The sequence below is a fragment of the Adiantum capillus-veneris genome, chromosome 18, assembly GCF_014529385.1.
Source record: "Adiantum capillus-veneris isolate H3 chromosome 18, ASM1452938v2, whole genome shotgun sequence".
NCBI lineage: Eukaryota > Viridiplantae > Streptophyta > Polypodiopsida > Polypodiales > Pteridaceae > Adiantum > Adiantum capillus-veneris.
In genome coordinates this window covers 60,523,694-60,547,244 of record NC_140948.1, presented here as the reverse complement: position 1 = coordinate 60,547,244, position 23,551 = coordinate 60,523,694, and the positions used below count along the sequence as shown (strand labels likewise).

Below are 23,551 nucleotides of genomic sequence, written 5' to 3'. Positions count from 1 at the left end.
TAGTTATCTCAGTCAATAGGTATAGGTCAAGGAAGGATAAACGTATCTAGGGCAACCTTTATGAAAGGTACATAACAAAGAAGATGACTTAAATTAGTTATAGAAGTCTAAAAATAGAAAGTAACTATGCTAAACTCAAGTCATTAGAATAATTCTTTAAAATCCAAGTATGAAGTTTGGAAAGCTTTTGGGATAAATTCTAACTTGCCACAAATTATCTAAATTTAGTGGGTTTTGAGAGAAGCTTGACGGCACCTCCAAAGCACTGTGCTAAGATTTACACAAGAAGTGAAAGTTTTAAAGACCAAACGGTGAGTTTTATTTTTACCAAAGTTTATCAGAATTTAGGAGGTACTAAATTAGCAAGTAGAGTGTAACCTCCATGGTCAGTTTCATAAGCCTCTAAGGTTTGTGCAAAGGTCTTGCACCCATAGAGCAAAACACGACCCGACATCGTAAACCAATGTAGGCACAAAAGTAATCTTGGACGTAAAAGGTGAGCCAAGGTGAAGATGCCATCGCACGTTGCAGTGTTGCCACAGTTGTGAGATGGCCGCTTGCCCCGAATGCTTGCTTACTCGCCAACTCTGAGTGCAAGTCGGGTGCAACAGCGGGTGCATCAACGAAGGCCAGGTTTCAGTTGTGGCGAAGGTGTTTGCTTCCACGACCCTTGAGGGCAATAGGTTAGAGAAACGTCGCCATCCTTAAGGACTTGGGGTATCTTGGGAATTTTCAAAATATTTAAGGGTATTTTGGGAAATAAGGATTTTGAAAATACAGGGCATTTTGGGAATTTCATCAACAAATTGTAACGATTCACTAACAAAGCACCCGGGCTCTGGTTCTTGATGCGCGCGAGATTTTCTTCCCGTTCCGAGAGGAAGGTGGAAGATAGAGACAGCAAGACACTCTCACACAAACTCACAGAGCATGGACAGCACGCAGAATAACGCGCGGATGAGCGTGCAGAACAACAAAGCCGTTCTTGGAGAGTGCAATAAGCAGAATTATACATAAATATGTGTGTGTAATGATGAGGATCTTGAAGTCAAGCACGCCATGGCAGCTTCCACAAATTCAAGCCGATGCGTCTGGCTATGGCTTTGGCTCTGCTCCACTAGCTCCTTCTGCTTTTTCGCCATGGCTGCAGGAAGCATCTTATCGCCATATAATTTTTCTCCAGCGCCTCATTCTAGCTTGTATAAATTCAAGCACGGGCATCATCAGCATGCCGGCGTCATAGCCGGAGCTCCTTCTCGGCCTCAGGCACCATCTTCAAGCCGCTCCATTGCCGGAGCTTATCCCCCTTTCTATGCTCATGCAGGAGCCGCTCCTCCTTTCCCCACTCTGTCTCCCGTTGCAGACGCCGTTTCCGAAGGTCCATCCTCTGTAGACATCAACGCTGACCCTCCATCAGCGGCTCTATTGACCCCTGCGTCAAGCTCGAAGCCCTTACCCGCCATAGCCGCGACCCCTTCTGCTTCTGCACCTCTCCCTCCTCCTGCTTCGCTCAACACCAGCAATGGAGCGCCTCTGGACCCCACCCAGCTGGAAGCGCTGCGCTTACTTGGCATCCACGTACTGGGAGAACACCCTTGTACCTCGCCGGCAATGCACGACATTCTTCTCTGCGACAAGGGCAGTGCGGATCGCCACGTCATCGCACTGCACATGGAGCTGTGCCGAAGGGATGCGGTGATGGAGGGGGAAGCAATGGAGAAGCTGGCCACGTCACTGAGGGTGCTGTCCTTCGTGGACTGTCCAATGAGGCCAGTGCGGATGCCAAGTCAGCTGGTGAAGTCGCTTGTCTCGCTGACGTGTATAGCGAGTTTGGGGAAAACAGCCACCAGCTCAGCGGACGAGCCGGCGCTGACTGGGGGGTGGCTGGGCAGGTTCCGTAATCTGTCGGAGCTGACAGTGGCGGATGTCCATGTCAACGCCAGTGGGCTGTCGGAAATTATAGCCAAAATGAAGCACCTGAAGCAGCTGAGATTTTCCAACACTAATATCACGGGAAACTTGCCTGTGAACACGTGGCCGTCCAACCTCACATTTCTCGACCTTGCATTAAATGCTATCTCTGGCCCCTTGCCACTCGCCCTCACCAAGCTATCCCACCTCACAGACATGGACCTTGGCCATAACCAGCTGTCCGGCTATATCCCCAATACCTTCCACAAATTGAAGAAATTGCAAAAGCTTAGCTTTGCCTCTAACCTTCTCGAGGGACCCTTCCCATCATCCCTCTCTAACCTCTCCTCCCTCATCTACCTTGACCTTAGCAGTAATAAACTCAATGGCCCCATCCCTCATTCCCTCAATCATATGAAGAGTCTAAGGTTCCTTGACCTTAGCCACAACCACTTTAGTGGGCAATTGCCCTTTAACCAGACCTTTTTGGACACCTTAAACACATTGAAGGTTAGGGGCAACTTGGGCATTTGCTATGACCATGCCATGCTAAGCTCCCCCTTCCTAAAGGACGTTCCCGCTTGCGATACTTCTGGCTTGCCAATCGTGCCTTCCACGTTATCCCCATCGCAACCTCCTCAAGAAGCCTTTGCACCCTCCGAGCCTCAGCTCGCAGGAGAGTACCCCTCTCACCCGCAACATAGAGGCCCTCGCATCATTATAGCTGCCGTTGTGGTAACTCTTGTTCTGATATTTGTCTTCATCATGGTGGTGGTGCTTGTCTCTAAATGCAGAGGTAGAAAATATTAATTATATCAAATCTAAAAGCTATGTATGAGGCACCAAGTCTTAAACCACTTCACAACATTTTATTCATTGACTTTCTTTGTTTAATGTGGCTATTTGCTCAAGGTTTACAAATCCATGTTTGTACCTCCTAACATTTCATGATCAACGGTAGCTTCATGCTCAAGGATGACTATCTTCCATTTGCAAGCAGCAAATTTTTCTATTACTTGGGAAACTATAAACCATTGATAATGTGACTACAATTACCGTGACTGTAGGTGTCTGGATTGTTTTGGTCGTATGTCGTTCACGAAGACACTCGCACTTACAAGAGTATTTGAATTATGAATTGAAAAAAGCCAGGTCGTGTAATGCCATTTATAATTTTCTCACGTACCCTAAGCCACCTACAATTTTGATACTAACCCTTCAATGAGGTGAGAGCCTTCCAAAACTGAAGCAAACTCGACCAATACCTTTCCTTTGGCTTTGTGCTCTATTTTTTCAAATAGCATGTGTCTTTTCATGGGGTAAAAGGACATCCCTCGGAAACAAGCTCCTGCCATGGCGAGCAGCCTCCCCCCAAAAAAAAGGGGGGAGGCTGAAGCAAACTCAACCCATACCTTTGCACTAACTTTGTGCCTATTTTTCCAAAATAGCATGTCTTTTTTGATAGGATGGGGAAGCCTCGTCACTATATGGCACAGCTCTGGCCAGGGGGGATCTAGGGCCCAAATTTAGGGGTGCGAGGCGGCTTTAATCTCGGCCGGCGGATCACGCGGTTAACTAGGGGTGAACTCGGGGCAAAAATGGCGCCCCAAGTTCACTCCTAATTCACCCCTAGTACACCCGCCTCGCGGGGTGTGGGTCGAACCTGAGACGTCTCGGTTGCCACAAGAATGCCCTACCATCACGCTAGCGCGCGTCGCTGCCCATGTTGGCATGGCACATGATCATTCCCTAGTTTAGGCGCCCCTAGTTCACCCTTAGTTTACCCCCAGTTCACCCACCCCTAGCTTACCCGTCCCTAGTTCACCGTTAGTTCACCCCCAGTTCACCCCGTGATCCAACGCCTGAGATTAAAGGCACCTCGCGCCCCCAAATTTGGGCCCTATATCCCCTCTGACCCAGAGCCGTGCCATATAGTGACGAGGGTCGGGGAGGATACCTCAATGTCCTTTCCTCTAAAAACTGACGACCCAATGGTGAGCACCAGGGAGGCCACGAGGCATGGCAAGAGCCAATTTTCGAGGGAAAAGTGTAACATTTAATGGCCTAAAAACTTGTGTGTAGCCGAAATTAGCATGAACATAGTGGGCATTTCATTAGAATAGATTCCTAATGAGAATTACAAGAGTGCTTGGGTGGAGAGAGCAACAAAAAGCATAACACCTAGTTAGATAGCATCAACAATACTTTCAAAAGAGAGAGAAATTAAGCTATTGACAACAGTTGAGGACCGGATTTGCATGGAGCCGGTCCCCCCTCCAAAAGGCTTTGTATTATGGTTTCTCCCATCAAGAGAGACATTGTACAATACAATTCTTTGTGTTCCTTCAAGACTAGCTAGTGCAATGAAGATGAAAGCTTCATGCACTAAGCAAAACACTTAGCAAACACAACTTTAATTATCCTCGTTCTCAGACCCAAGACCTCACACACCTTCGAAGATGGTGAGAGCTAGCAGGGTATGAGAGTAGATTGAGAGGAAGAAGGAGTATCTTACGAGAAAGATGTACATCTTCTCACATAATCACTCATATTAGCATAGCTTTAGCTTAGTAATTAGCTTGATAGAAGAGATGAGCATGCATTGAAGCTTGGCTCTAGGTTGGATTTGCATCCACAAGCCAAGAGTGTGTCGATGTAGGCTTCGATCTCACAAGCTTGGAGTAGGTGATGAGCTCTCCATTAAAGCTTGGGAAGAGATAGTCTTCTCTTTCTTCACACATGAGATTGTGTGAGTGTGTGTGTGTGATAATGCCTTGCAAAAATCAGCCCCCTCTCTCTCTTGGGCGAGCCCTCTTGCTAATTGCTCTTGCAGACTCCCCATTGGACCTCCCCAAGTCAAGCCAATGGCTATTAAGCAGCATAAGTGATAGCCTTCTGACATGTGTCCCCCTTTCCCCTTTCGTGAGAGCTTTAGGTAATTTAATCATTAAACTAAACTCTCATTGGACCCCTTTGCCTCCTGGCCAATAGGAATCAGGCAAGCCATTGGGCTCCTGGATGCTCATTGGACCCCTTGGGAGATTCTCCAATAGTCTTCTAGGAGACTTAATTCTCATTGGTTCTTTTATTAAGTGTTTTTAAATTAATTAAACTAGATTTACTCTAGCCTAATTCTCATTGGTCCACCTCCAAGGCCATCCAATAGGAATTGGGCACACCTTGTGGGCATCTGGGCTAGGGAGCTGACATGTGTCCCTAATTCCCTTTGTGTAAAGGGAGCCTGTGTGTGTGTGTGTGTGTGTGTGTGTGTGTGTGTGTGTGTGTGTGTGTGTGTGTGACTTTCTCTCTCATCCCCTAAAAGAAGGGCTCACCCCCTCCCATGTAGGGATATGCAAAGACTTTTTAGTTACACACAAAGCATCCAATTTCCCCAGGGTTGACCTTTGGACACAACCTTTGAATTTTGGAACCTTAGCATTTTGGAAGTCTTAATGGGCTGAATCTTAAGGTCTTTTTAGCCCATTGTTGCACATGGCTCTTTTGCAGATGGCCCCCCCTTTGGATCCCTATTTTCCTTCCTTTGGATCGCTACTGTGGCCGGTCTGCTAGCTTAACCAATATTCTAGCTTTTTCTCCCCTGGCACTTCCCCACATGAAATTCTCAGTTTAACATGAGAAAATCATTTAGGAGAATTAGATATTGATTATTATGACATTACCTGTCTCTTGAAATCATAGTCGTCCTCGACTATGGTGTAGAGAAGATAAAGCATATTCATGAGTCCTTTTCTTAGCGGGTAGAGGATCCCTATGTTACCCTACGACATCATTCTACAATGGATGACTAGTCCATTTGGCACTTGAGAGCCTGAGGCTGCCGCAAGCATCTCTGCACATTAGTCCTATCAGTCTTCCATAGTAGAGTGACAAGCTCTACTTGGTGTTTGGAAGACGTCGTCTCCGCAAACTTGATCTAAGCATGCATACTACTTCATTTTTGTGCACAATAAAGAAAAAGAGAGTCTTATAAGACAAAAAAAACTTTTTTCATTTTTAACATTTTGTACATTTGCTTACTCTTGGGAAGCATTGTAAGCGTTGACAAGGTTTAGGTTATCCTTTAATTGTATGCCTTGCATCCATCTAACATCTTCAAAAGGATAATTCTTAAACTTAATAAGATATCGTCGGATAGTCTTACCGCCTCTTAATACCTTGTCTTCATGTCGGAGAATGGACTCGGGTTGCAGAACCTCCTCTTGGTCCTCGATCTCCAGTGCGTCTTCAATAGTTGGTTCTTGAGGTGGCTCTCCTTTGTAAGGCTTTAATAGGCTCGCATGGAAAGCATTGTGTATGAGCCAATGATTGGGCAACTTGAGTTGATAGGCCATCTCATTGATTGGCCTAAGAATCTGGAAGGGACCATAGTACCTTTTTGCTAGTTCAGCATAGTACTTTTGGTGGCCCGTAGGATTCTTGCCGGTCGTGTGCCTTAATCGAGCCTTGGGAAACTTTAACAAGACCCAATTGTTTTCTTTAAACTCTTGGGCTCTTTTGTTCTTGTCAGCAGCAGCCTTTTGCCTTTGCTGTGAGATAGAGATAACATCCTTAATCTTTTGAAAAGATTCTTGTAGGTCTCGGCTATACTCATCTACAGCAAAGATCTTCCCATGTACCTTAAGTAGCAAGGGACTTTTTGATCTTCCCTCAATTACCTCAAAAGGTGCTTTTCCCGTGGAAGTATGTACAGTGTCATTGTAAGCATACTCCACTAAGGGTAAGTACTTCTCCCATTGGGATCTTTGATCTACTTCCGTTACATAGGCTTTTAGTAGATCGAGAATTATTAGGTTAGCTATTTCACTTTGGCCATCCGTTTGTGGATGATAGGCCGAAGAGAAGTTTAGCCTTGTTCCTAAATTCTCAAAGAGACCCTTCCAGAAATTACTGGTCATTATAGACATTGGCAAGCCATGGTACTTGAAATTTTGTGAAATGAAGAGGGTTGCCATTTGATGGGCTTTGATAGTCTTTTTGAGAGGTATAAAATGAGCTTGTTTAACTGAACCTGTCTACTATCGTTCATATTCCCGTATTCCCATGGATAGACTTAGGCAATCCAAAGATAAAATCCATGGATATGCTCTCCCATGGTGAATTAGGAATTGGCAAGGGTTGAAGCAATCCAAGTTGCTTCCCTCTATCAAATTTTGTCTTTTGGCAAACCACACATTTAGAAACATACTCTTGTATGTTCACTTTCATGGTAGGCCAATAGAAATATGTTTCAATTCCCTTTAAGGTAGACTGAATCCCTCTATGCCCCGCATACGGTGAAGCATGAGATTCATACATTACTTTCTCACATAGTGAGTTAGTAACGCATAGTCTATTTCCATAGAGAAGATAACCATCTTGTAAGGTAAATGGTTCTTCTTTCTTCCCTAATGCAAGGGCTGAAATCACATCTCTAAAATCGGGATCAATAGCGTACTCATCTATCATTGAAGATAGATCATTGTGAGTTGCTATGGAAACCGCATTCACTCTCGGCTGTCTTGAGAGTGCATCAGCTACTTGATTATGCTTGCCAGCAATGTGAGCAATATGAAAATGAAATTGCGAAAGGAAATTTGTCCACCTCATTTGTTTGTCGGAGAGCTTGGTCTACGTCATGAAGTACTTAAGACTTTGGTGATCCGTTCGCAGAATGAAAGGAGTCCCCAATAAATAGTGTGTCCATGAGTCTAAGGCATGTAGAACTGCAAGGAGTTCCTTTTTATATATGCCTAGAGCTTGCTCAACAGAGTCGAGCCTTCGATTCTCATAGCCTATGGCGTGCCCTTCTTGGAGCAAAACAGCTCCAAGGCAATCACCACAAGCATCACATTGGACCTCAAATGGTTTTGAGAGATCCGGTATTGTAAGCACAGGTTTTTTCTTTAAGCTTTTCGAAAGCATTGTTCTCCTTAGCAGACCATGTATACCTAATGCTTTTCTTTGTTAGGTCATGTAATGGTCCCGCAATTTGTGAGAACTTTTCTATGAAGCGTCTATAGTATGCACACATACCTATAAAGCTTCTTAGTTCATGAAGATTCCTTGGTTTAGGCCATCCTTTTATTACCTCTAACTTTGATGGATCCATTTGGATGCCATCTTGAGAGATAATGTGACCTAAATACTAAATCTCTTGCAAGAAAAATTCACTTTTCTTTCGATTAACATAAAGTTTATTCTCTCTTAAAACTTGAAATATTACCTAGAGGTGTTGCTTGTGTTCGTCTAATGAATTAGAGTAGATGATAATATGATCAAAGAACACTCCAGTAAAGGTTCGATGAGGCCTGAAAAGCTTCTCCATCCAGCGGTTGAATGTGGCTGGTACATTAGTCAAGCCAAAAGGCATGAATATGTATTCGTAAAGACCAAATGTGGTGCGAAATGCGGTCGTTACAATGTCTTTATCAACTATCCTTATTTGATAATAGCCACTTTTTAGGTCAATCCTACTGAAGTAGGTCGACCCTTGTAGCTTATTAAATAGGTCCTCTACCCGTGGAACGGGAAACCTATTCTTGATAGTGATCCTATTTAGTGCTCTATAGTCGACACACATACGATATGTGCCGTCTTTCTTTTTCACTAATAGCACAGGTGAGCAAAATGGAGATGAGCTAGGCCTAACCATGCCCTTCTCAACTAACTCATGCACTTGCCGCATAATCTCCTCTTGTTGAGCTTGAGAAATTCTATAAGGAGATTTTTTAGGCGGTGAACTTCCTGGAAGAAGTTCAATTGCATGGTCATCATTACCTCGTTTAGGAGGTAGCTCACAAAGGATGTCGTCAATAAAAACATCTTGAAACCCCTTGAGAGAATTGGATAACTTTAATTCCTTTTGGTTGCTTTTATTTTCTTTTGCTAAAGCATTAGGTTCATTTTGAGAATCTTTAACAGAAATCATGTACACGGAAATAGAGCTCTTTATTGACTTGTTGAAAGCTGGTGTATGTACAATGGGAATAGTGTTACCCATTTCCTTAGCATCTATATACATGTCTTTTTCCCTGAACTTAAAGGAGATTCTCCTTTCAAGAAATGTAACATCGACAGCAAGGCGGTCAAACCATGGTGCCCCTAGGATTACATCCTCATGCTTGAGAGGAGAGATAAAGAAGTCCTCTTTGTCCACATAGCCTTGGACATGAAGCCTCAATTTCCCGATTAAGGGAGTGACTGAAGCTTCTTGCCCCTTGAAGGCACTGTCTGCGGGTAGGACATCTCCCATCTCGTAGGATTGTATGCCTAGCTTGGTGGCCAACTCTATAGATATAAAATTGTGAGTAGAACCAGGGTCAAAGAGAATAAAAGCATCATGTTCTCTTACCTTTCCCCAAGCATGGCATAGAGGAGATCCTTTGTGATGAGTTTGGTGAGTCTCCTCCTCTTGGATTTCAACCAAGGAAGCTCTAGGAGGATCTTGGCGGTTGTTCTTTTGGGGACAAGCGCGGTACGCATGCCCTTGTTCGCCGCACTTGAAACACCGGTTATCCTTGCGATAACGCTCAAGCTCTTCAGGAGAGAGTTTGTTCTTACCTTTGTAAACTCCCTTCTCTTTAGCTTTGTTGGAGTTGCCCTTAGGAGACTTTTGGACATTTTCTTTCCGTTAGGCTCATTGGAACCCTTGTTTTCCGGGGGCTTATTATTTCTTTTAGCCCCCGTTTGGAAATTGATTCGTGAGGCCACCATAGTATGGTGTATTACCGCCGATATGGTACGTGGCCTTTGGGAGTTCACATACTCCGCCATTTCTTCGGTTAAGCCCGCACAAAATTGTTGCTTTTGCTCTCCAAAATCCAACTTTTTAAAGACGGTGGCTTTGAGTTGTAGGTCCCAAAACTTGTCAACATATTTGTAGATGGATTCATTGAGAGAGAGCTTTAAGCTTCGCCATTCGGTGAGTACTTTGTCTTTGTCATCGGTGGCCAAAAACTGCTTCATAATGGAAGCTCTTAAAGTTTTCCATGTTCGTGGAGCTTCACCGTTGGCTCGTAGGCTAGACCACCATTGCCTGGCGGACTTTTGAAAGTGCATAGCTACATGGCGTAGCTTAGAGGACTCCGTGAAGCCCTCATCTCCAAACGCCGCATCAAATTGCTGGATAAAGGCCAAGACTTTGTCCGTAGCACCAAAGGTGCCATCATAGGTGAGGAAAGAGATGCTCTTTCCTCCCTCTTTGAACTTCTTCAGCTTGGATGACCTCTTCCATGCGGCATAGGATTTCCTATGGCCTCTTCTTTTTTATGGTTCAAAGGTTGCACCATCACTTTCTTCAGAAGGTGGAGAAGAGGGTAACCTCTTTCTCCCCTCTTTCTTGTCTTGATCTTCGTTGTCTTCACCATCACTTTCATAAGAGGAAGAGGATGAAGAAGATGGAGAAGAGGGTGTCCTCTTTCTCGCCTTTTTCTTCTCTTGCTTTTTTTCATCCCTCTTTGAATTATGATGTGGAGAAGAGTGCAATGGTCTTCTCCGCTTTGGTGGTGATGGAGAGCGTTTAGCCCGCCGTCTTCGTGGAGCCATCTCCGCTGAGGTGGCGAGAGACTCACTTCTTTCTCGTTCCTTCGATGGAGGCTCTTGAGTTCTCCTTTGGAAAGGAGATGCATCATCAAGAAGTACACTCTTGAGCCCTTCGTACGGATTCTGTTCTTCTTTCCAAATCGGAGAGAGACCTCTTTTAGGAGTCTCACTAGGAGGCTTCCTAGGTGTTCTCTCGTCATGGTGATGAGCTTGGAGAATCTCGTGCGCACGGAGCCGCCGTTGCACTTCACTTTGGAGAGATGGATTGCCCATCGCTTGTTGAAGCCTAGAAACAAGATAGTTAACAAGCATTGAAGCATCATTAGGAGCTTGCTCATGAGCAAAATCAAAGTTATCAAAATTAATTTCACTCTCTTTACTATTGTCAGCCATTCTAACAACTTTTAGGTGTAAACTTTTTAGGTGTACTTTGGCACTTCAAGCCCTAGTTGCTACTCGTCTTTACCCCTTAAGAAAAAGCACTCAAGCTACTGTACCCGCGGCTCGAATACCATTAATTGCAAGGAATAGAAGAGAGGGTCTTTCGACACCAAAACAGCACCGGCTCCTGTCAAGCTTCTAATATCTCAATAGTGGTTAAGCCGTAGGCAAGCCTCGTAGGACTCCACTATTAAGACCATAGCTCTCGACAGTGATGCTCCGTTAACTGCACAAAGACAGGTGCACTGCAAGGCTCAAAAATCCCTATTCTACTTACTCACAGGCAATTAATAATACCAACCATTTATAGCTAGCTTGAGGACCTCCCTTCTTGAGCAAGAAAAGAGAAACCTTGTGCTTTGATACCAATGTAACATTTAATGGCCGAAAGACTTGTGTGTAGCGAAAATTAGCATGAACATAGTGGGCATTTCATTAGAATAGATTCCTAATTAGAATTACAAGAGTGCTTGGGTAGAGAGAGCAACAAAAAGCATAACACCTAGTTAGATAGCATCAACAATACTTTCCAAAGAGAGAGAAATTAAGCTATTGACAACAGTTGAGAACCGGATTTGCATGGAGCCGGTCCCCCCTCCAAAAGGCTTTGTATTATGGTTTCTCCCATCAAGAGAGACATTGTACAATACAATTCTTTGTGTTCCTTCAAAACTAGCTAGTGCAATGAAGATGAAAGCTTCATGCACTAAGCAAAACACTTAGCAAACACAACTTTAATTATCCTCGTTCTCAGACCCAAGACCTCACACACCTTCGAAGATGGTGAGAGCTAGCAGGGTATGAGAGTAGATTGAGAGGAAGGAGGAGTATCTTACGAGAAAGATGTACATCTCCTCACATAATCACTCATATTAGCATAGCTTTAGCTTAGTAATTAGCTTGATAGAAGAGATGAGCATGCATTGAAGCTTGGCTCTAGGTTGGATTTGCATCCACAAGCCAAGAGTGTGTCGATGTAGGCTTCGATCTCATAAGCTTGGAGTAGGTGATGAGCTCTCCATTAAAGCTTGGGAAGAGATAGTCTTCTCTTTCTTCACACATGAGATTGTGTGAGTGTGTGTGTGTGATAATGCCTTGCAAAAATCAGCCCCCTCTCTCTCTTGGGCGAGCCCTCTTGCTAATTGCTCTTGCAGACTCCCCATTGGACCTCCCCAAGTCAAGCCAATGGCTATTAAGCAGCATAAGTGATAGCCTTCTGACATGTGTCCCCCTTTCCCCTTTCGGGAGAGCTTTAGGTAATTTAATCATTAAACTAAACTCTCATTGGACCCCTTTGCCTCCTGGTCAATAGGAATCAGGCAAGCCATTGGGCTCCTAGATGCTCATTGGACCCCTTGGGAGACTGTCCAATAGTCTTCTAGGAGACTTAATTCTCATTGGTTCTTTTATTAAGTGTTTTTAAATTAATTAAACTAGATTTACTCTAGTCTAAATCTCATTGGTCCACCTCCAAGGCCATCCAATAGGAATTGGGCACACCTTGTGGGCATCTGGGCTAGGGAGCTGACATGTGTCCCTAATTCCCTTTGTGTAAAGGGAGCCTGTGTGTGTGTGTGTGTGTGTGTGTGTGTGTGTGAGTGTGTGACTTTCTCTCTCATCCCCTAGAAGAAGGGCTCCCCCCTCCCATGTAGGGATATGCAAAGACTTTTGTCACACACAAAGCATCCAATTTCCCTAGGGTTGACCTTTGGATACAACCTTTGAATTTTGGAACCTTAGCATTTTGGAAGTCTTAATGGGCTGAACCTTAGGGTCTTTTTAGCCCATTGTTGCACATGGCTCTTTTGCAAATGGCCCCCCCTTTGGATCCCTATTTTCTCTCCTTTGGATCGCTATTGTGGCCGGTCTGCTAGCTTAACCAATATTCTAGCTTTTTCTCCCCTGGCACTTCCCCATATTAAATGATCAGTTTAATATGAGAAAATCATTTAGGAGAATTAGATATTGATTATTATGACAAAAAGACACACGAGTGTCCTTTCCCGGCCCTCAAGAGTGAGGAGGAGAGGGGCCAAGAGAGGCGACAATTGGCAGGAATCAAAGGGCACAGTGGCGAGGATGGCGAACAGGTGCACAGAGCATTAGATTGCTGAGGTGTCATCACCTCATCCCATTCCCACTGTTGACCTGCCATTACCTCATTGGAGGTGCAAACTATGGATTTTGCCTGCTCACATGTTGTAGATCCGACAACTGCAGTGTTGAATTCCGCTCAGTAATGGACAGTGGATGTACGGTCCAGATCCATTGCCCCTCAACTCTCTACCTTGATGGTTTCCATCAAGTTTCAAACGTATGTGCTCGCTCTCTTCACACATACACCATCAATGCTCACACAGATTGTCATAAAAGACAAGATGAAAGCATGCAAGAGAAGACCACCACAATGAGAGAGCCAAGAGAGGATACAAGAGACGCACAAGCCACGCTCCTCTTCTCTACATTCTTGCCTATGCCCAGCCTCAATTTGTTTTGGGGCAACAATTACATTCCATGTGTTCATAGATCATTGGTTATTGCAATGATATTGCGTCTGCGAGATTTTCATGTTAGCTGTACCTCCTCACCTTATCAATCTTTAATAGAGCAAAATGTCTATGATAGATTCTTCTTTGGTTTTCAGGTGGATCTTGCCATATTTTTGCTGGCAACCACTTTTGACTCGGTTGGTTGCAGCTCCTTTGAATTTTCGTCCCCAAAGTAGACACCTGCTTAGTCATCTAGACGACTTTTGTCTGCAGTTGATATGTAGGATTTCCAATGCTCTTTCAATTCAAACCTCTTATCTCCGTTGGGAGGTCTTTTGGAGAGAGCCTTTAACGAACACGGAAAAGAGCGTTGTTAATGGGATGAATGCAAACAATGCGCAGAATAATAGCTTGATCACTAGACATTATCAAAATTTACAAATACCCCATCAATGAGTCTCTTTTTCAATGTTTGATGAGCTTTGCAACAATTTCAGGAATAATCTTTCCACACTTCTTATTGTGAACATTCAAAACTCTGCTCATATCATCGACAAGTCGACTCAAACCTACCGCAAGACTTCTTCATAAAAAATCAACTAGGATGGTTATGGAAAGCAAATTTTATTGTTAGCAGGCTACGCAAGTTGCACATTTTTCCTTGTGAATCATCATTCAACTAGGAGACTGACATTGGGAACACTTCTTCATTGTCGATATTGATTGTCAAGAGAATCTGATAACGGCAAAATTCGTTAAGGCCTTTACTGTCAAGGTTAGCCACTGTCAAACATGCTTCTTTTCTAAACGCAACAAAACCTGACTCACCAAGTACCATAGTACAAACCAAATTGATCACCCATCAGATCCTAGCATTTTGGGCAACCCGCGGCCGGTGGGGGGGGGGGGGGGGGGGGGGGGGGGGGGGGGGGGGGGGGTGTTTAAGAGAGCACAGGGCAACAAAATGCTGATGCTCAGACAAAACCTTCCAGCTAGTTTTCTATAAATTTATTATAGGACAGGGTACCCTCAAGGCATACAATAAAATTTTCTAAATACTCCTAGCCTCTACCCATCAAATTTGATCTAGAATGAAGCAGATCTGGTGAGAGTGGGCTTCATTTTCTTGTCCTCCTCCAAGGCAATCATGCCCAAGTGCGATGGGTCCTCGAGCATCATCTTGGCCACCAGATAGCCTGCAACAGACCAAGTCTGCATCTTTCGCGCTTGCTTGCCTATGTACCTTCCGAGCTTGCCGTCATAATATTCAGGCCAATGGTCCTTTGAAAGCCTTTGTTCCGCAAGTTCAATCGCCCTTCTTGCCATCTGTGGCCTGCCTGTCTTGATGCAAGCCGCTGTGAATAACCACAATAGCACTACAAAAAACGAAGAGCTATATCAGGAAGGACATGAGTAAAATTGGGAATGACAAGTAAACTGCATCAAAATAAATAGCATATGCAACGCTACCATTAAAGAAAAAGAACAGAACATCAAACGGCTTCTTTCTGCTCGTCAACAGCAAGTATGTTTTGCACAAAGACAGATCCGCCGTATGAATGGGCTCCTGTCTGTAGGTAGCTCTCGTATTTCCCAAGAGCAGATTGGGGCCGTGGGGGACTGTATTGTGGTTGTGCCCGGCCATATAGGAGGTAGACATGCCTATATACAGCTTGTTGACCCATGTAGTTGATCACCCAATAGACTGGCAGTGGGCTGGACCTCTTCTCCTATGGGTCAGCACCCACATAGCCAGTTTTTAAACTGATGGCCCTAACCTTAATCTCGCTCTCAGCATTCTCTGTGTGGCATTTGCCCCCTCTCTAGCTTTTTCCTCTTAAGTAACCAAGGGCGGTTTGGCATAGTTGTGGCAAGCGCTCCAAGGGTATCCAGAGAATCAAGATCACCTAGATTGCTGAGATATCAACTGTCCAATGATAAGGGTTCTTAGAGAGCTACTACGACCACCATATGTAATGAGTGAATTGCAAACTACATCTGCAGGACCTCCCTCAAAACAGACATTGTCACGGGGACGAGACCACGTGCCAGAGGAAAAGAACAGACTGAACAACTTTAAGCACTGCAAATAACAACTGAGCTCAGAGAGATGCATGACACGAGAGACGGGGGAGTGGCGGAGTTTCACCCCAAGAGCGCACTGGCCCCAAACCTAGGCGCCCCTCTCGGTATTTCTTCATATTGCTTGAACTCAGTACAACGCCCATGGCTCTGCTCTGCACCTCCCGGGGGTGGACTGCAAGAGTGAGAGCCCAAGGGTCATATTGAAAGGCCCTTGGCCTCTAACAGCAGTCTGCATGAAAAGCATTCAAACTCAAAAGCAACTGGTCAAAAAGCTACCAAAGCGATTTTAGAGAACCCGTACACCTGCCGCGTCAGCACCTATCAACACAAAACGTGAAAATCCGTACAAGCTGCCACGTCAGCAAGTCAACGCGTTTTGCAGGGGATCCATTCAGCAGGTGCCACGTGTCACAAAGTGACAACGTGGCTACCGAGAGCAGAAACCCTAATTTCTGCCAGAAATCCTAATTCCTGCAAACCCTAATTTCTGGAAACCCTAGCCCTAGCTGGTGGCTGAAACCCTAACATGGCGGCTGAAATGCCACGTGGCAGTAGTACGGAAGTTTCCCGATTTTACGGAGATGAAAAGCAAGCCCAGCTAGCGACGCAAATTCCCTGCTTTTCTCTACGCGTGTGGAGAGAGAGAGAGAGAGAGAGAGAGAGAGAGAGAGAGAGAGAGAGAGAGAGAGAGAGAGAGATTGATTGCTTTATTTTTACTCTCTTGAGAGAATTTCTACTTTTAAATTTTGGAAGCTTTTGGGGCTCTGCTTTTGGGCATCATTTGTAATCTTTAAATAGGTGGTTTAGGGCTCACTCTGCAGAGCATCTGGACACAGAGTCTGAGAGTGAAACTTTTATGCGAACAAGAAGAATTTTTATAAAGCCAACCAGTATGACTTTTTGGAAGATAAAAGCAAGAAAGTCCGAGAGTTTAAGGAAGGTGGACACTCCAAATTTGATACTTTTTCAAGATACTCAAATGCTTCGAAGGCTTTGTCTTTTATACAGCAGTTTGACATCGCTTTTGTGGGAGGACGCTACTCAGAGCACTCCAAGATTTGGAGAGCTCCCTCTTACTTTAAGGGGAATGCTCGCACTTGGTGGTCCACGCTTCTTCTAAACAAGAGTGCGCTAGTTAAATGGCTGAAATTTAAGAAGCTTTTTATTTCTTCTTGGTTGACGAAAGAGTATAAACGCGATATACAAGCTGCTTGGAACCATCTTCGGATGACCAAGAAAGATACAATAAATGCTTACTGTGAGAGATTCTGGAGCTCTTTTCTACCCGCCTCTTCATTCAAGAAGATCTCGTTCAGAGAACAGATTGAGAGGTTTACCTTGGGTCTACCTACAAAGATCCGAGATCACTACTTGGAGTAGTAGTCAGCTTCTATTCAAGAGTTGATGAGTCATGCGAAGCGGGGCTTTGCCATTCACTCTGGCAGTCTAACCTACCCCACAGATGAGGCCATGACACAACAAGCCGAACAGACTTCTGGGAATGAAAGTAGAAAGAAAAAGAGCAACCGAGAGAAAAAGGATGCACGACCCAAGCTTACTCCTCAGGAGCGAGCTCGATTCATCAAGGAGGGGAAGTGCTTTGGATGCGGGGAACATGGATATATCTCCGTGAAGTGCCCTAAAAAGGCATAGAAAGAACAGAATGATAAGGACGACGACAGGTTCGTTGTCCTAAGAGTCCGAGAGCAACTGAGGAACGTGGATGAAAAGGCAAGATGAAAACAGGACTGGTTCCAGATTGTGTGGGTACCGATCCCAACACCATGGACGGGAGTACAGAACTTTGCCGAGCTTGGGGCAAAGTGAAAGATCAAGAGGCCCTGATCTTCTTTGATGGAGGAGCCAAGGCCAACTTCATTTCACCGGAATTGGAGACGCGGCTCGAGATCACTCCCGATCGGATGGGACCACTTGCGGAGGCAGTTCTAGCGGCACCCGACAAGGACGTAGCCATTACACCTGTCATTGGCAAACTTCGGTTGTGCATTGACAGAGGTATTTGGGGCATGAGGACTTCTTTATAATGCCTTTGGAGGGTTGTGATGTTCTCTTGGGAATTCCATGGTATCACAAGAACAACGCTGTGGTCGATTATCGGGCAAGGAAAGCGACTTTAACTATCGAGAAGGGCAGAACCATTGTACTTGATATTAAACTGAAGGGCAAGTCTGTCCCTATTGTATCGGCTTCGGCCATTTCAAAATTAATGAAATCCAGTATGTTTGTTTACTTGATCTTTATGAAAGAATTGAACGATAAGGATAGGACAAATATGTCTAAACTTGATAAAGAACACCGAGATTTTCTCCACTCTCACGCTGATTGCTTCTTAGAGGGCCTACCAGGCGAGTTACCACATGCTCGTCCTGAAGATCATACCATTGATCTGATACCTGGAAGCACAATACCGAACCGGCCACCTTACCGTGTGAGCCGAGCGCATAATGAAGAGATTATGAACCAAGTGAAAGACCTCTTGGAAAAGGGTCTTGTCCAGCCTAGTACTTCACCGTATTGCTCTCCATCAGGTAGTGGCAGATGCTTTCTATCGGAAGCCGTTGGTTCTGGCTATTTCCGCAATACATCATAGGAGCTTCGAGGATATGGTCGACCAGTATGCCACACATACAGATTTTGCAGATATTTTCACACGGATACGGGATGGGGAGACAGTAGCAGGATACTCCATTCAGGAAGGCTACTTGATGAGAAAAACCATGTTGTGCATTACACAGCCGTTGAGGAAAAAGGTTATGACTGAATGCCACTGTCCACCTTTTACGGGTCACCGCGGCATTGCTACCACCATGAAAGGGGTAGAGAGATACTTCTTTTGGACGAGACTCAAAAAGGATGTGGAAGAGTTTGTGCGCAGTTGCTTAGTATCCCAGAAGGTCAAGTTTGACAGGCATAAGGCACAGGGATGTTACAGCCTTTACCCATACTCACCCACCCCTGGGAAAGTATTGCAATGGATTTCATTTTTGATCTCCCAAGAACACAGAGTGGTCACCATGGTATCTGGACTGTTATTGACAGATTTAGCAAATAGCCTCATTTCATTCCAGTGAAGAAAACAGTCAAGCTAGATCACTTAGCGAGAGTGTTTGTGGCCCAGATCTTCAGATTACATGGCATGCCTAAGACGATTCTCTCCGACAGAGACCCCAGATTTACGAGTTTGTTTTGGAAGGCAATTTGGGAGAACATTGGCACGCGGTTGCAGTTCTCGTCATCGTTCCACCCGCAGATTGATAGGCAATCGGAGATTGCAAATTCAGTGGTTCTAGGTTTATATCTAGATCAGAAGACTCAATGAGGGGAAAAGTACTTACCTTTGGTGGAATTTGCCTACAATAACACGATACACTCTTCGACGGGGAAGGCGCCATTTGAGATTGTTGAAGGTGCTGCAAAGGTTCCACCCTTCCTAAGCACGAAAGATAAGATCTTTGAAGCGGATGAATATACGCGAGATTTGGATACGGCTTTTGCCAAGGTTCGCGAGACTTTGCGGAAGTCTCAAGAACGACAGAAAAAGGCAGCGGATCGCCATCGTCGCGACTTGAAAATGAAGGAGGATGATTGGGTGCTCTTACGTTTTGAGAAGGCACGCCTGAGAAAGAAAAAGGGAAAGGAGAGGCTTTTTCCAAAGCTTAGTATGCGATACTACGGACCTTTCCAGATCACTGAAAAGATAAATGATGTCTCCTTCCGATTGAAACTGCCAGATACTTGGAGGATTCACAATGCATTTCATGTGAGTCTTTTGAAACCGTTTAAGGGTGATATGCCTGATGATGGGGAGCCTGATAAGCAACCCGAAGTGGAAGAAAACAAGGAGATCCTTGTTCCTAAACAGATTTTGGCACATAAGGATACGAAGAATAAAGGTAAAGTCCGAAGGCAGTTCTTGGTTAAATTCAAGAACTACCCTGCATTAGATGCAAGTGGATGGAGGAAGGGGACCTAGCAGATACTCCTCAGATTGTGAAACTTTACCTCGATGCTTTTGGTTTAGAATAGTTTACTCCAAACGGAACCCAGAATTCAGCTTTGCCAGAGATCTGTTGCAATGTGATGAACAAGAGGAGAGTTACTCCGCTCCTTTGTCAACAGATGCCTTGATTTAGATACTAGAGTCACTGGTGTCTCTTTGAGCTTCAGGGATACTGAAAGCTGACAGTATTCTGTTGTATGACTTTATGAAATGGAAATCCTGATTACGATAGTGATTTGTTCTTGACTTCTTTTAAGTGCAGGAACTGATAGACGAAATGACTACAGCATTTCGGTTTGATTGATCTCGAATAGACATGGTTGCAATAGGGGTTAATCAATCGGACATCGATGAGGTCCCCATTGGACCTAGATGCGATTGCTAGCTACAGTGCCAATAAGCCATGGTCTAAGATCCGAATGAATGTTAAATGTCATGTGATGTCCTGTGATGTCGAGTGATGTCTTGTGATGTGATTGTCGATTGTCGATTGGTACATGTGCTAGACGTGTGTTTTGCATACGTAGGTACTAACAATCAGTGTCTGCTAACACGGTTTATGGCTTTTGTCGGTTTTGCAGGAGTAATCGCGGGCGATTACAATGCTTTCAAGAGGGGGGTATGTCACAAAGTGATGACGTGGCTACCCAGAGCAGAAACCCTAATTTTTGCCAGAAACCCTTATTTGCAGAAACCCTAACCCTAACTGCTAGCTGAAACCCTAAAGTGGCTGAAACCCTAACCTGGCGACTGTAATGCCACGTGGCAACAGTACGGAAGTTTCCGGGTTTTACAGAGCTGAAAAGTAAGCCCAGCTAGCGACGCAAATTCCCCGCTTTTCTCTACGCATGGGCCAAGAGAGAAGAAAAATTGATTGCTTTAGTTTTACTCTCTTAAGAGAGAGAGAATTTTTGCTTTTTAATTTTGGAAGCTTTTGGGGCTCTGCTTTTGGGCATCCCTTGTAATCTTTAAATAGGTGGTTTAGGGCTCACTGTGCAACACATCTGGCAAAGAGTCTGAGAGTGAAACCCTAACCGCTCTCTTGTACTTTGACATTGATTTAATACATAAAGAAATACCGAAAGGGGCGCCAATCTTTGACGCCAATATCTCTAGGCACGGAACTCCGCCGGGCCAATGCAAATCTAATGTGATCTGTGAATTGTTTTAAAGTGGTTATTTGGTGCTGTGGTGATTGATTCTTGACTTGGAGTGTCCAAGTCGGTTACACCCCGTCATCAGTTTTCCATGCTAGTTTCTTGGGTGCTTTATTTTAATGCCTTTAGTCACTTCGGCCCTATCGAACGGGGGCCCATAAGTTGGTGGGAACTCTTTTGTAAAAATAGGCCTCTCGGCAAGACTTTGCAAGTTGGTAAAACTTCTTCTGCTGCTTCTTCTAGGGTTTAGGCCCCTCAGCTGAGATCTGCGGGTTGGCTCCGTTCTCTTGTGGCTTGACACGTCAGCAATTTGTGACATCCCCCCTACTTGAAAGAAAGTAAGCGTCCGCGATTACCGTTGTTAGGAGTTTTTTGGAGCAAGGAATTGCACATATGTACATATCCATGCATGGTGCATTGAATAAAGGATTGCCCATTTTCCTTAGCCAGGTGGTTATGTGGGGCCCACATGTGTACAGGTAGGGCAGCATGTACATAGTGCATCGATTTTCACTATTACTAGTACCAGTGTGTTTTTTCTACAATAATGAGGAGTTGGTAGTGCGTAAAACGTCTCGAGGAAGCTATCCGTGGGCCGACGACATGAGGTAAGCAGGTGCGTCAGATGGCATCTAGTGGCATCAGGAGGCCGAATGGGGTCAATACTTGCACGTGGAGAAGTACGGGCACAACGTGGGTGTTTTCTTGTGAGAGTTACGCAGAAAGGTCATCATTAGGACCACTTTTTGGGGCCACTTCACGTGGTGGCGAGATGCATTATTGGAAAAAAGCTGAGTGCCAGGTGTGCGGATGATGCAAAAAGGTGACAACTATGCACTGCGAGGTCAGTTTTTGGCCTGTTCGGGGTCCGTTTGAGGTCATCTAAAAGGCCAAGGGTAAGGGTGCCCAACTAATAAAGCTGAGTGTGGGAACTGAAAAAACAGAGAGAAGACCAGAAAAAACGTGGAGAAGAGAGGAGGAACAGCCGCAGGTGTGTTTTTTGCTCATTTTGGAGCCTGTTTTGGCCGTAAACTGCTCATCCGAGGTCAGATTTGAGCACTTTGACATTGTAGACTGGGGTTTTGGGCCGTTCCGGACGCGATGGCGCTGTCCATTTTGCCAAATTCCTCACTCTTTTCCTGCTGTTTTTCTGTGTAAGTTTCTCCTATGAGCGAAGTTTCTGCTCCAATTTGTGATTGTATCTGGTATCTTTTACCCATATTGTGTGAGCTGTTTGCCCCATTGGTGTTGGCCCAAGCTCAATTGTATCTAAACATCAGAAATTCTCCTCTTTTGAGCTGAGTTTTTTGGGTGTGTGTGTGTCTGGGTGGAGTGGGCAAGTGGATAGTCTCTCTCCTCTCACTCCAGAGGTGTGTTCCCTGTCTCCGCCAGGTGTGTTGTGCAAGCCGAGTGGTGCCCCATAGTGTGTGTGTGTATCTTCCCAAGAGTGTGTGTCGGGTCGTTATAGAGGCGCTGTGTGTGTTTTCATCCCGCTCACATTCTTTTGGCGCCCCCACGGAGGATCTTCTTCGAGTACCTTCTGCTTCGAGCTTCGAGCTTCGGGATTACAGGTTGCAGGTTGCAGATTACAGGTTACAGGTTACAGGGACAGGGACAGGTACAGGTACAGGTGATTCACACAGGTACAGGTAGCTGGAGTACAGTGATATACTAGCAGTGATGTCACTTGCAGTTGTTGTGGGAATGCATCACTCGGCGCCTATTTGAGCGCATTGTCTGCTGGATTGTACGTTACTTGTGGAAACTGCCATTGTACGCATTTGTGGAGCCATACTTGGTTGTATTTGGCAGTCTTAGCCATTTCTGAGACTTGGTCTAGAAGATAGTCATTTCTGAGACTTGACTATATGCGATTTGCATTAGCCTTCGTGTGAGGGTCGATAGCGTGAGGTTTTTATTGAGCTGGGGGATTCTCAAATGTGGAGATCCTTTCGGTGATACAGGTAGCTGGAGCACCCTTTTTGTGACCTCGCCATAGGCTATGTACTAGTGAGTCCTATTTGATGCTCGGGTTCTATTGTTGGCAGTTTATGCATACAGATACAGTCTATATTTTGGGTTCTCATTGCTCTACTTCTGGGGAAACTCTGTCAAATTTTTTCCAAGTTATGATGGCTGGTCTTTTGGTCTTTTGAGCCATTTTATGTTGTTATGCTGCTGAAATTTTGCAAAATCAGAGGATAAGACAGGTGTGCTTTCTTGGGAGCTTCATGGTTGGCTTTAATGGATGATCAAAATGGACCTCAATTCACTCCATTTCATTTAACTCAGAGAATCCAGATAAATGTTCATGTGTCCAGGAAGATCTTTTTCCAGCAGCGCATAGTCTTTATGTTTGGGCCAAGAAGATTGAGAGAGATCCTGGAATGTCCTTTGCCTGTTGTAATTCCAATGATTAACTATGAAAACTCATTTGGTGTGCATGTGTTTGTCCTTATCTAAAGTTGAACTCCATTGAAGTTTCTGGGGATTGGGTAGTGAAAAGTTTTGGGTTCTTGCACGTGTGTTCGAAGGGGTTCTCAAAGCATCATAATTTTTGTAGCCATGGCTTTCTCTTATCCGGAATTTCATGGAAGAAGTGGTGAAGATGCGGAAGACTTTCTAGAGCAAGTCGAGGTGGCATGCATAAGCAACAAAATGTGTGATGAGGACAAGATTTTGAGGCTATTTGGATTGCTTTTGAAAGATGAGGCCCGTGTTTGGTTCATGGATTTGGAAGCTAAAGAAGCAGTGGCTTCTTCTTATGGTTTGAGTCTTGACAAGTTTATAGAAGATTTTTTAGAGCGTTTCCAGGTTTTTGAAGATACAAATGCAGTATGGAATGAGCTCAATGCTCTTAAGCAAGGTTCTTGTCAAGGTGTTGATGCCTATGTACAAGGTTTTAC

At 44.7% G+C, this 23,551-nt stretch overlaps 2 protein-coding genes across 2 annotated transcripts in view; one reads left to right on the top strand and one right to left on the bottom strand.

The window, feature by feature from the left end:
• Positions 1–908: 908 nt before the first annotated feature.
• On the top strand, positions 909–2,811 carry LOC147435743 (receptor-like protein 51). The gene has a single exon (XM_086488034.1). The coding sequence runs from the start codon at positions 1,060–1,062 to the stop codon at positions 2,719–2,721; it is 1,662 nt and encodes a 553-aa protein (XP_086344160.1). The 5' UTR covers positions 909–1,059; the 3' UTR covers positions 2,722–2,811.
• An 11,542-nt stretch (positions 2,812–14,353) lies between these two features.
• The window catches only part of LOC147435742 (putative alkaline/neutral invertase F), a 53,720-nt gene continuing 44,522 nt past the window's right edge, over positions 14,354–23,551 (bottom strand). Inside the window, exon 4 of the mRNA XM_086488717.1 lies at positions 14,354–14,758. Coding sequence (XP_086344843.1) covers positions 14,469–14,758 — 290 coding nt within the window. The 3' untranslated portion in view covers positions 14,354–14,468. The remainder of the gene's footprint in view (positions 14,759–23,551) is intronic.